This window comes from Antechinus flavipes, chromosome 5 (assembly GCF_016432865.1).
Source record: "Antechinus flavipes isolate AdamAnt ecotype Samford, QLD, Australia chromosome 5, AdamAnt_v2, whole genome shotgun sequence".
Taxonomy (NCBI): Eukaryota; Metazoa; Chordata; class Mammalia; order Dasyuromorphia; family Dasyuridae; genus Antechinus; species Antechinus flavipes.
The window spans coordinates 288,683,239-288,696,115 of record NC_067402.1 but is presented as its reverse complement, the minus strand read 5'-3'; the positions used below and the strand labels follow the sequence as shown (position 1 = coordinate 288,696,115).

General features: G+C 48.5%; 1 protein-coding gene across 4 annotated transcripts in view; it reads right to left on the bottom strand.

Moving 5' to 3' along the window:
• XPNPEP3 (X-prolyl aminopeptidase 3) overlaps positions 1–12,877 on the bottom strand; it is a 32,053-nt gene that overhangs the window by 17,806 nt on the left and 1,370 nt on the right. For 2 of the 4 annotated variants that reach the window (XM_051962101.1, XM_051962104.1), the window contains exons 2-3: positions 10,949–11,065; positions 381–788 (exon numbers count right to left, since the gene is read on the bottom strand). In XM_051962101.1, coding sequence (XP_051818061.1) covers positions 381–788; positions 10,949–11,065 — 525 coding nt within the window. Of the gene's footprint in view, positions 1–380; positions 789–10,948; positions 11,066–12,654; positions 12,810–12,877 lie in introns of those variants that run through there. The other 2 variants (XM_051962103.1, XM_051962102.1) reach the window with 2 other exon arrangements.

Genomic DNA, 12,877 nt, shown 5'->3' with positions numbered 1-12,877 from the left:
TTCTATCCACCTTGCATTTTGTTTACTAATCCTGTCAAAAAATTAGGCTGATCACTTCCCTATCTCAAGGGGGAAAAAAGGGTGAAATCCTGACCTTTTGTGTCTTCCATTTGGAAGGGCTAAGGACCTTACAGGTGCCTCTGGAGGAGAATAAACACCATCCACTAAGTTTCCAGCTTAGGAAAGGACAGTCTTAGTCCTTTGGACCACAGAAGATCTACTAGAAACTTGATTTTAGGTGGCAAGGGATCCCACCCCCAAGGAAAATGGTGACTTGGTGGTAAAGGTGGCGAGGGATCCAGTGGGATCCCCAAGGAAAATGGTGACCCAGTGGTAAGAGGGGCTCTAGCACCAACATCCCTACAGGCCCCTGTTGGTACCTTTCAGTTTGGGGACCAGATGCTTGAACTCCTCCAGAGGGAAAGCTTCGTCCACGCCAGTGAGAGCCACGGCTCCGTCAGCCCCCGACCGTGGCCCATCCCAGAGCTCCCGGCTAGGATCCCGCCGGGGAACAAAGAGCATGGCTTTGTGAGTGGGCAGCTCCTTGCCAGGGAGGCTCTGAAGGACCAGAATACTGTCGGGCTCCTGGAATCCACAGAGGTACAGGAAATTATTGTCTTGGTGGAAGACGTAGGGGATGTCATTGCTCATGTAGAAGGTGGGATTAGAGAGCAAGACCACCGCTTGGTCTGTCCCACTCTGATCTCGGGCTTCTTTCTGGATCAAAGACATCAGTTTGTGTCTACGGAGAGCATATTCCACTTGGGACAGTCCTGGAGTCACCTCGCCTAAGGATGACAAACGACAAGATTGTGTGTTTATGCGGAGTTATTTTACCGATGAGACGGCCTGAGGATAAGGACACACAAGCTCCCCAGTGTACTCCATGGGGCTCTGCTAACGCCTCAGAGGCTGGGGAGAGTGCCCAGGTTTTCCATCTTTGGGCCAGCCCTTCTCCATCCTCAAGGATGAAGGTGGATCCAACACATCTGTGAAAAGATCAGAGGATGGGCAATGGCCCTTCCCCAGCCCAAAGTACCAGGCTCAATATCATACCAAAATGCCTTGGTTTACCAAGACTCCAATTTCCCTCTAAATTCCAAAATTGTCTGGTTGAGAAGAGGCTTACATTCTGGGAGCAGGTTTGCTAGCTTGTAGCATGACTGAAGGGCTAAAACATGGCCTAGATATTGTGGGGAGCCTCCCGAGTTCCCTGAAGCTGTCTGCCTTGATTAGCATACTCAACCCCCCCCCCCCAACCACCAATATAGTTTGTACAATCATGTGGCCCCCAACATCTGGCTCCCAAGCCAACCAAACCGATGGGGATGGGGACGGAGAAATGATTACAGACTAACAATGGGGATGTCCCGGAAGGCTTCCTTTACGTTTTAAATTAATGGCTGGCTGGTTACAGCTCAAGGAAGGGCACAAACTCCCCCTGCAGTCCATTTGTGGAAAGGCCTCCACCGGCTCATTTTTGACCCAAGTGCTCAGCTTAGCTTCCTCTATCAGTTGATGACATCACCTAGCTTACCATCTGACTATTGCCCAAGGTAGCCCAAGTCAATACTGAGCAGTCTTCCTTAGCATCCCCCTTGTTCCCTCTCCCCCGCTCTGCCCCTACCCTTGCCCGCATGGGAATCACTTCTAGGAAGTTTCTTTAAAAATGCTGATACCTGTACCTTAGTGACCCATTCTCTGGGGAAAGAAGATACAGAGGAAAGGGACAGGAAATGTCCTTGGTTGTCACCAGGGTGCATCTTCTCTTTGCCCTTGGCTCACGGATCGGGAGCGGGAATTTGGGAGAAACCGAGGACTACCAGCCGCTGAATGAAGTTTAAGAGAAGGGACCATGATGGGATATTTTGTGTACTTCATGGCCTCTTTGAAGGAGAGTAATCTAGGGCCCAGCTGCTTACTGGGCCGCAATCCCATAAGGGGACTCCTAAATGAACGTGGGGGTCATGAAGTTATGATTTATTACCAGTAAAGGCTTAGTTTGTGTACCTATTTTATATACCTATATACCAGGGAGCATGTAACACTTACTCCTGTGAAAAGTTAAGACATCCCGGGCTATGGCAAATGGTGGAAAAGACTAACCCCTAGAAAAGAAAGGAAAGGTCAAAGAAAAGAGGGCATCTGAGAATGCTTTGTCCGATACCAAGGGCAATGAGGCACTGATCAATTTGGGAAAACTTTTGGCAGCAAGGGCCAGAAACTCAGACTCTTGACCAGAGTCTTGGGGGAAGGAGGTGGTAAATCCCTCAAAGCAAAGATCAAAAATCCCAGGGCAAGAAAGCTGAGGAAGACGTAAGGATAGAACAATCAGGTTCTGGAGTTCCTCAGAGCTGGGCCGAACCAAACAAACTTGGCTAAAACCTTTGAACTTGGCTCAAGCTAGTGACAATGAAGGTGAGAGCCAGAAACAAGATGGGGGCATCAGGCCCTGCTTCTCAGCTCCCAACTTCTCTTATAGCTTGGGGAGCAGCAGATGGAACCGGCTCTGTCAATAGCTTGATGAATTTCTTAGGGGCTGATCCCCAGCTTCCTTCTTCCCAGTCAAAACTCACACCTCTTCCATCTCCTTATTATTTATCAGACCTGACCAAGTCTCTGATTTCACTGACCACGACAAGGCCATCTTCCAGAGAACTCCCTGTGACTCAGGTGCACTGGGCGGTTCTCCCTCCATTCTCTACTCCAGCAACAAAGGAAAAGACGCCCCACATTTCCTCAAGACTAATCACATTTTCTCTGTCTCTCTCAGCAACACATGATTGAAGCCATTAACCCTAACATTTCTATCCTACCAAGAACCAGGCACAGAGCAGGTCTAGGAAAGGATTCAAGTCCAGCACTCTAACCACTGCTCCACGGGGCATCAAACCCACCCTACTTCCTCCCAGGACTTTAATCCAGGAACATTTCCTCACTTCTATCTCGCAAGTGGGCCAAGCTACGAAGATTACTGAGGGTTGGGGTCAGAATTCTTCCTCCTCCTCCTCTCTCCACTGTCTTGCACCTTCAACTGAGGACTCAATGCGTCCACGCCGTTTCCTCCATAAGTCACAGAAGGAGGTCACGAGCCAGGGAAGGAGTCGGCCCCATCATTTCAGAGACAAGGAATGGAGGCCTGAAACTGCACCTACCCAGAGGACAAAGAGTCCTCCATCACCCACCAGAGCCACAGGGAGCAGCATGCAATGAGCATGGGCCTTAGTGTGAGAGCCATCAGAAGCCACTGACTTCTTCCTTTCCAGGAGACATGACAGGCCCTGGGAGGTTTGCCCTGACATATCACAGGTGGAATCTGAACCCAAGCTCTCTGGCTTCAGGCTGTTTCCTACAGGTGTCTGGTCCCAGGGGGGACCATACTTTCATTCCCCTACACTGCATCCCCTTCTGATACCCCTCTCTCCATCAGCACCACTGCCACCCGCCATGAGAAGTGTTACCTCCGACTTTCCCATGTGCCTCCCTTCCTAAGGCCATCAGAAAGCCTAAGCTGGAGGGGCCCGTCAGGCCATCAGCTCCATCAGTCACTGGCCCTGGGTTTTCCTAGCCCAGCTGCTTCCTACTTGTGCCCCCTGACCTCTCTCAGACCAAATTCTCTCCTCTGGATAAAGGGGTGTGTGTGTGTGTGTGTGTGTGTGTGTGTGTGTGTGTGTGTGAATAGAGCTACACATGGCTGGCCTTTCTCCCCAGGTTGGCTCAATGTCTATCTACCCTTTAAAACCCAATTTCAATGGGGCCTTTCCCAGTTTAAGTCATCTTTTTAGATTTTCCTTACACTTCTCCACTGGGTTCGCCTGTTGGGCCCCCCACCTCTGCACATCTGGGCACAATGTCTTGCTAAACAAACAGCTACTGATGGAATCAGCAGAGCCCTCTTCATGCCCCTGCAGGGCCCTTGACCATCAGAACCCTTAATTGCTACCAAGCCCTAATCACTGAATGGGTATGGCCCCAGTCAAACTGAGACCTGCTAAAGGCCCTAGGCTCAAAAAAGCCAAGGTTCTCCCACTGCATCCAGGGCCATCTCCAGTCCTGATCTCTATCCTGCCACTGGACCCAGAGGGCTCTGGAGGGGAAAGTGAGGCAAGTGCCCTCACACAGCTCTCCCTCACCTAAATCCAACTCACTGGCATGCCATGGCATTATGCCCCTGCCATCGTGGGTCTCTTCAAGAAGGAAGGATAACCAACCACAAAATGTCACAGGAAGTTGCCCTCTGGCCTGCTCACGATCTCCTCTCTTTGAAGGCAACATCATCACGTCTCCACCCTGGGCTTCAGGGTCATTTCTTGCCCCTCTTGGCCACCACAACCGCACAGGAGCATAACCAGGGATGTCATGCCCTTCAGCTGGCAGCAGCCCCTTCTCCCCACGGAGATTCCCAGCGATGGCACCTGGAACGTGTCATCCTGGAGCTCCATCTAGGCTCAGTGGGCCATCCGATGGAGACAAGGAGCTTCGTCACCAGAAGCAGGCACAACAGCCAGCAAAGCCCTTTACCGATCATTTCACCTGACCTCACAGCAGCCCCAAGGGGCAGATATGACCATTACCCCTATTTTATAGATGAGAAGACTGAGGCAGAAAGAGGTAAAGTAGCTGGCCCAGGGTCACCCAGCAGCAAGACAGTACAATTCAAAGTGACTGGTGGGAAGGTGGGGATGGGGGAAATCAGGAAGATGCAGGGTCATGAGCCATAACAACATATTTCCTTGTTATCTCAAGGAAAGCATGGGAGAAATGTGAGTCATTGTTGTCATCAGAGAAGAAACGTAGTGTAGATCAGACATGTTTTAACACAGCATGGGATTGGGGATGGGGCCCAGGACAAGGAGCTTCGAATCCTCTCCCCAATCTTATTGGGGGATTCTGGGGCAGTCCCTTCGTCTCTGGCCCCATTTCCTCAGCTGCAAAAGGGGACTTTATGATGCTCAGAGCCATTTCATTTTTCCATTTTCATTTCTCCTATGTTAAAAACATGCTGATTGCTCAAAAAAAAAAAAAAAAAGTCACTTCCCCCCAGTGAATGTCTCCTGAGATGGAAGCAAGACAGAGATGCGTTGTCATAGAGATGGGGACAAGCAAGCCCCCAGCAGGAGAAGAAAACACGTCTGCTTGTTCACACTAGAGGAGATTGTTGGAAATTGGGGAAAAGTGAAGTTGAGACAACTGGATAATGTGCCTCAAGGGCCAGGCCCGCTCAACAGCAGGAGTTAGGAGAGTCAGGTGGTCTCCTCTCTCCCATGGGCTTCCTTAGGGGTTCACCCAGATATCTTAGGCTCTGCTACGAGCCTGAAAAAGAGATTGTCTCCCTGCCCTTACCTCCTAATCGTTATGTCTGGTTCCAAAGGATGAACTTTGTCACTACAGGGACCCAGAGGACTTTGCACTACAGAATGCAGGGCTCCAAACTGGCCCTGCAAATGGTGGCTCTGCACTTCAGGATTTGTCCAAATACTCAAGTTTTCCCCCTTTTCCTTCTCATCCCTCTTTGCCTCCTGGTCATTCCATTGAGCTTTTTTATTCTGTGACCTGGAGAGAACCACCCACTTATAAGAGATGAGTCACCTTGGAGAATACAGAGGCTTCTGGGCTATCTGTGAATTTCCCTTATCCTAGGACTGTCATTAGCAACAGAACTGATCATATAAGCAGCAAAGCATTGATATCGGCACTTAATATGTTCAGCTACTAAGTGCTGGAGAAAGAAAAGGCAAGAGGTCAAAAGCTGGAGTACCAAATTTAAGGAAGGATTAGAGACACAGTTTTAATATCTTTATGTTTACTTTAAGCACATATTTATGTCTGGAAAGGATTATCAAACATCAGAACTAGAAGGAGCCTAAAGGATCATCTATTTTATTATACAGAACAAGAAACTGAGGCTGTGAAAGTTACCCACTCAAGCTGATCAGAGGCAGAGCAGAGCCCCACTAAAATCCTCTAGCATAGTTCAATATTTTAGCACAGGCCTACACTGAAATAGGTGGCTATGGTCCAAAGGGATTATTAACTGTGCCCTTCCCATTTAAAAACATAAAATAAAAATGATAAAGTTTAGGAAAAAAAGGAGAAAAAAGGCTGATGAAAGATAAGAAATGTGAACCTTTGAGGCAAATGTGGCCATTTTTATACTATGCACAATGGACAGACAAAGTCCCAACGCTGCTGTTGGATGAAGTCCAGCTGATAAGACCGAAGCCGAGTAGGAATTATCCCCCCTTATCAAATCATAAATGGGCTCTAAAGTATGAAGAAACCAAAGTCAGGGAAGCAAGTAGGGGCCACCAGGTGATGCAGACTATGACCACACTTGTTTAGCCAATCTAGGTGCTCTATTCAGAAACCTCCTCAGCAGAAGGGAAGAGCTCTCAAGCCAGCCGGCTCTCCAGGAATCCCAAAGGAACGGGAGCAAGAAAGTCACTTCTGATTTTGCCTGAGAAATGACAATCCAGAGAGAGAAAGGTATGAACCTCTCCGAACAACTGTTTCCTGCTCATGTATCCTGAAGTAAGGTGGGTCAAATTTTATTAAACACATTCTGAGCCTGAACCAGAGAGATTGTGATGCGAGACTTTAAATGGTACTCTCTTTGATACTGGGTGATTTAAAATTTTTTTTTTCCTCTAATCATTTTGCATAGTCAAACTTTTGCTGTATCTGCTTTTGAAGTAGTTATAATGTGCTTAATTTAACAGAAAACTACCACAGGGGAGAGGAGCCAAAAAAACTATTAAGGTTTCTTCCACCAACAGAACAATGAGCCATTTGAAAATGTAATACTGAAACGTAGTCCACATTTGAAAAAAATCGGACTGCATTTGAGCTATATGTGTCTTCTCAGTATTACCGTTCATTTTCAAGAATCCTGTTCTTGAGAAACATGAAAATAACCACTCTTCAATTAAGACTTAAAACAGAGGAAAATCTGTCTGGAAAAAAACTAGTAGAAAAGATTTCCACTTCTTTTAGCGAAGGAATGGCAGGTACTTGGAGAATGACAATCCATGCTTGAAGATGGCCGTTTAAGGTCAGGAGAGCAGGAAAGAAGCACGATTCTCCAGGAAAAAGAACATGCCCCATTTTGTAGATGAAAAAATTGAGGTGGAAGTAGTTTGCTCCTAGTCCCAAGAGCATGACATGGACCCTCCTGACTCCATGCTGACCCCTGGTGGCCAACAGATCTATAGCCTGCTGTTGATTCCATTTTCCCCTTTCTGACAAGTGAAAGGCTTTTTCAAGAGACATAAGCCTTTATTATTTTTTTTAATTATTATTTATGACCTTTAGAGAGCCCCTAAAAACCCTAAAAATTCAGAATCTGATTCTTATCATGTCTCTTTAGGAGCTTTGACCTATCAATACAAGTGAGGAGGAGAGAGGTGAAGGGCAACCATGTAATTTTAAAATTCCTCCATTTAAGAGACCCAAGTGAAGGATTTGGTCGCGTAGAGTCCCTAGTTTCCCTCTTATCTCTGGCAAAATGAAGCCTCTAGTTTCCATGACCACAAATCGGACAACAGGGACTTCCTAAGCACCACGTGAGGCCTCCGGTCTCTCTACGCTGTCCAATGCTATGATCAGATACAATCTTGGGAATGTGGTCCATGTCACTACGACCCAGGGGCTGTTAAAGAGCTGGAACTTAGCTGGGCCACTCCCCCTAATCCCTCACGTGCATTGAGATGTGGATAAACTTGATTGTTGTTGGTCTGGAAGAGGACCAGCACATCAGGGAGGGGATGCCATGTCTTGGAAGGGGAACTGGATGTAGGAGGCAGGGCTGTGCAAGGTCACCTGCCTCACTCCACCCTTCCCACCTCCCAGGGCCAGCTGGGTCTAGTGGCCCGACATAGATCAGGACAAATGGAGATGGCCCCAAATGCAGTGGGAGGCCTGGGCCTTTTTAAGCTCAGCTTGACTGAATACCCACTCAGTGATTAAGGCTAGGTAGCAACTAAGGCAAAGAATGACCTCTATCACCTCGTCAGAAGAATAAAGAATAAATGTGGACCCCTAAAAAGGGAAACGCCTTGTTTTCCTGTTACCATTGATTCCTAGGCTAGCTCCAATTCCATTTACCATTTGCAGAAAGGCAAAGTCTGTCTCAGCTAATGGTTCAGGGAACCTCTCCTGAATCCTCCTTGGCTCCCCTCTCTCTCACATAGTTTAGACCCTTGATGTGCAAGGGGGGGGTGGGGAGGGGGAGGAACCTCTCAGAAAGGGCCGCTCCTCAGCTGTGCGACCATCCAAATGGGGCCAGATAAGCAGCACACGGACCACCTCGGAGATGAGCACTAGCATTGCTTTTGACCTTTCAGTGACTACTACTGATTTTTTCAGATTTGTCAAGATAATATGATCTCTAGTAACAAAGAACGTGAGTCAGTTACTGTCTATTTTTTATCTCCTATGGTCCAGACACTATGCTAAGCACCAGGAAAATAAAACCAGGCCAATGCCAGTCCCTGTTCTTTAGAAACTTACAATTTAATGGGAGTGAAAAGGTACAAACAATATGTATAGAATACATAGAGAAAATCAGCAAGAGGATACAGGCCTGAAGGTGGGAGTGGAGTTCAGAGGTTTCTAACTGAAGGTGAGACTTGAAGGAAGCCGGAGAAATCAGAAAAGCAGAGATGAGGGGGACAGAGTTCCAGTCACAAGGGGCAGCCAAATTAAAAAAAAAAAAAAATGCCTGGAGGTGAGTGTCACCTTCAGGGATAAAACAAGGAGACCAGATCCCTGGATCTCAGATAAAGAGTAAAAAGAATGGAAGGGTGGGAAGGGGCCACCAGGTCACGAAGGGCTTTAAATGCCAAACAGGACCTTATGTCAGCCATGGGAGCTAACTAAGGATATACACAGAGAAGTAGCTATTTGTTACCATCCCACCCCCAACCACTCTATGGAAACTAATAATGTGATTTTAGATGTGGAAAGAACACTAAAAACCTGTTACACTTTCATTTTTCTTCCATGCCAAGAGATTCAAAGTTTCCAGATACCGTACTTCTGAAGTACGACAGAAGACAAGTCAATAGGAGGAAAGAGGGGGTTGGGACTAGGATGCCTCTGCAATACCCTCAGCTAGATGATTTTCCCAGGCTCCCATCTGCTCTGGGCCTGTGCTGTCCCTGAAACACACCATGCGACCCCTTCCTTCCAGCAGAGGGCAGCAACAAGCCCGATGGACTCTCCACGAAAAACTAATCCACACGTGTCACCTTGCCAACATGACTGATTATTAAATGAAGGGTCCAGGAAACACAGTTCACCATCTGAAGTCATTTGCCACAAGAAATCAAAGCATCTCCATTTTTGTGTGTGTGTGTGTGTGTGTGGAGTGGAAAGAAGAATTCACTTGATAGCAGCTCAACAACCATTTACCCCACCTTCCGACTCTGACAACTCTTTCTTGGGTGGTGAGCTGTAATTTCTGAGTCTCAGAAGACTTCCCAGAAAGAGTTCCAGTCTGATGAAGTGATAATCAGCAAAGGGCTAGCCCTTTCTGAGATGCACCTGGTGCCATTTGCTGAGTGGAAGCAATCAAAACAAGATTCCAGAGGCAGCTGACTTCACTCACCTGGTCATACATCTGCTCAAGAGTAAGTGTGAAATCCATCCTAGCAGGGGGACAACCTACCAGTTGGGAAGCTATGTACCCAACGTTTGTAATGTACAACAGTTGAGGGGAGGCCAGAGGCAGCAACAGCAAAGGGAGGGCCTTCCAGGGCCCCAAGAAGTGATCAGCATTTGGGACAATCAGGCCAGATGCTTATTGTGCACAGATGGTAAAGAGGAGACTCAAAGGAGTAACAAAGCGGGATCTAATACCAATCGACAAGCACTTATTAAGCACTTATGGTATGCTGGATACTGTACTGAGAATACCAAGAAAGGCAGAAAATATTCCTGGCCTCAAGAAGCTCAAGTCCTAAAGGGGGAATCAACAAATATAACTGAGTAGTCAAAAACATGAACATTAAAAAAAATGCTGTTTCTGTGCCAATGGATGATGTTAATTGTAATACAAAAACAAAACAAACACTAACCAAGAAAATGTTTTAGAACGTTCTTACTGGAAAGGCCCTTTGGGGTAAGACCACAAAACTCTCTTCTAGTCTCACTGGTTGTACATCCAATGTTCCAGCTGGAGCCCAGCCCAGCCTCTCCCCAGGAAAGCTTTACAGAAGGCAGGCGCAGCCTTAACAAGCACATGGGATATGCCAGGCCTCCTCTCTGCCAAACCGGAGTTCCTTGCAAGCAGGGACTCTCGCTTCCTGTAGGCCCAACACATCCATCTCAACATCAAATAACGTGACGTGACATAGAAGGGGCCACAATCGGATCTCATGCTGTTTTCCACTGCTCATTAAGCTCATTTCTGACGCTATTCCTGGAATCACCCCCGCCCCCCAAACCAGGGTGTATGTGTGTGGGGAAAGCGTCTTCCTTTTCAGGTTCAGCTTGGGGCCTCCAGTCTATGGAGGCCTTAGGGCCTTCCTGTCGAGGCCCAATTGTTTCAGCTTTGACTCAATATCCAGAGCCTAGAACGCTGGACAAATATGCTGTACCACAGGAGAAAGCTGAGGAACAAGCTCCAAGGAACCTTTTATATCTGCCTGATATCTGTCTGTCCATCTGCTCTGGGGTCCACCCCTCCCCATCTTCTCTCTCAAAGGGCTTTTGGGAACATCCATTCATTCAGTAAAGCCATCCCACAAGAAGATCTTCCACTGAAAAGCTTAGCTGCTCAAGCTACCAATGTGTTTTATACTTTTCAAAATCTGATGTGACTTACTCTCTTTTCACAAAAACTTATCCCCACCTCCAATTAGTATGAATTCATGGGGTTTTACTTTTTGGGTTGTAGAGCAAATACCCATTTGGGGAGATTATTCCTTGGAAGAGGAGGCATCCTTACCTGGCCTGAGAAGGTGTGGGTGTGTAAAGGGGCTGGGTTGGCCTAGATAGCGGCTGGGAATCTTTCTCTCGGGAAAAAGTTGGAGGGAGAACCTCCTCTGTGAACAGGGTGTGCATCCTAAGGAAAGAGTAAGAGAGCATGAAGAAAAATAAATATGTCACAAGAATGGATAACAGTTAGTCAATGAGCATTTATTGATTGTCTAAGATGTGCCCAGCCTTGGAATAAGAAAAAAAGAACAAAACTTCTCTACTCTTAAGTTTAATTAAGTTCCATCCATTTATACTCCAAGCAAAGTACATTATCATAAGGGAAAGTTTTCCACTGTCTAGCGCCCTTCTCCCCCCGCTCTCAGACCAAGAATTTCTTCATTAGATTTATCAGGAAAACAGATAGATAACAATGCCAGTGGCCCAGGACTGGCTCAGCACCATGATGGCAGCATTCTGCCACAGCCTCTCTACACCTGCTGACAAGCAAAGACGAAGAACTGTGTGGTTTTGGTGGCCCAAGGCTAAGAGCCAGGAGACTTCCTGTAGGCTGAAACAGCTAAGGATGGTTCTTTTTCATTCTTAAAGTGTCACAGAAAGGAGTTGTTTATTGCTACTCTGTGTTAAATCATATGGATAAACTCAAGACTTGGCTTCCTCTAATCCCCGGACCAAAAAGTCAAATGAAGGTGGCACCTCAGTGGCAAATGCAGGTGGGGTAGGGACCAAAGGGCCTGCTGTGGGGCAGAGTATGGAAAGTAAAGAGTACAATTTAAGCTACAAGGGACCTTAGAGAGGAAGAAGGGGATAGGGAAAATCACAAGGCTGGGAGGAAGCTCTTGCAGTGGAGCTCGCTCCACAGATGGAGAACAGCCTGTCCACCCCTGTCCAACTGCCTAACACTGGACCAGGAGAGCTTGTTCCTTGACCATCGCTAGGTTTTTATTTTTGGCAGGGGACCAGATCTTTTCTGGCCACCCCACGACCCTCATTCTTTACTTCTTTGGCGGCAGCTCGATTGCTCCAGCTCCAGGTCTCCTTGGCTCAGCGGCCCCCATCTCAGACCAGGAGCCCTCGGAAGACAGCGACTTTTTTGTCTGCCCTCCCGGCTTTTGCTGTGTGACTAAACTGGAGGTTGGCCTCTAACAAAGCTGGGGCTCGGTTGGACATCCTTGGTCGGTGCCCGGGACAGGAAGAGTCTCACAGAGGCCAGGGGACGGTGCCCACATGCATGAGAATAGAAAACCACACTTGGGGGCGTTCGTTTCCCTCTGAGCCTGAGCCAGATCAGGCTGGGGGACACTTTCCTGACCAGCATCTTTTAGCCCCACTTTCCATTGCCTCTAAGTGTTCGCAGAGGGAAAGCTGTGTGACCTCAAGGTGACAGCGCTCCCAGATCCTCCCTAGAAGAGTGACAACTCTCTTTGGGGGTTGCTCTCCAGGGGCTGGTCCCGCCCCCCATTCGATCACCTTGGCGCTCCGGCCTCATTCTTAGCGGGCCGGGGGCCGTAATAATTTCGAGAATTGATAGCATTTATTCCGCGATTTTGCCCTTCTCTGTTCCCGCCCCTACCGCTCCGGAGTCCACCAGGCCCATTCCGGCTTCTCTTCCTCTCCAGACTCCCGGGGAGCTTGGAGACCGGCTCGCCCCCCACCCCATCCTAGCCTCAGTTTCTCCTTCGGCGCGCCCTCAGGCCGAGACGGCTCGGCTCTAACCTGCGAGGCGGCGGGCGCTCCTGGTGGCGGGCCCGAGCCGGGGACCCGAGAGCAGCCAGGGCATGGCAGCCAGCCCCTCGCGCGTGCCGGACCGGAGCCGCTAGCACAGGCGAGCGCCGCGTCGCTGGGAGACCGAGGCGCTTCCGGCCGCGCAGGCGTGCAGGGCCGGTAGGGACCTCGGGCCTGAACAGCGCGCGGCGCGCGGCGATGGCGTCACAGGCAT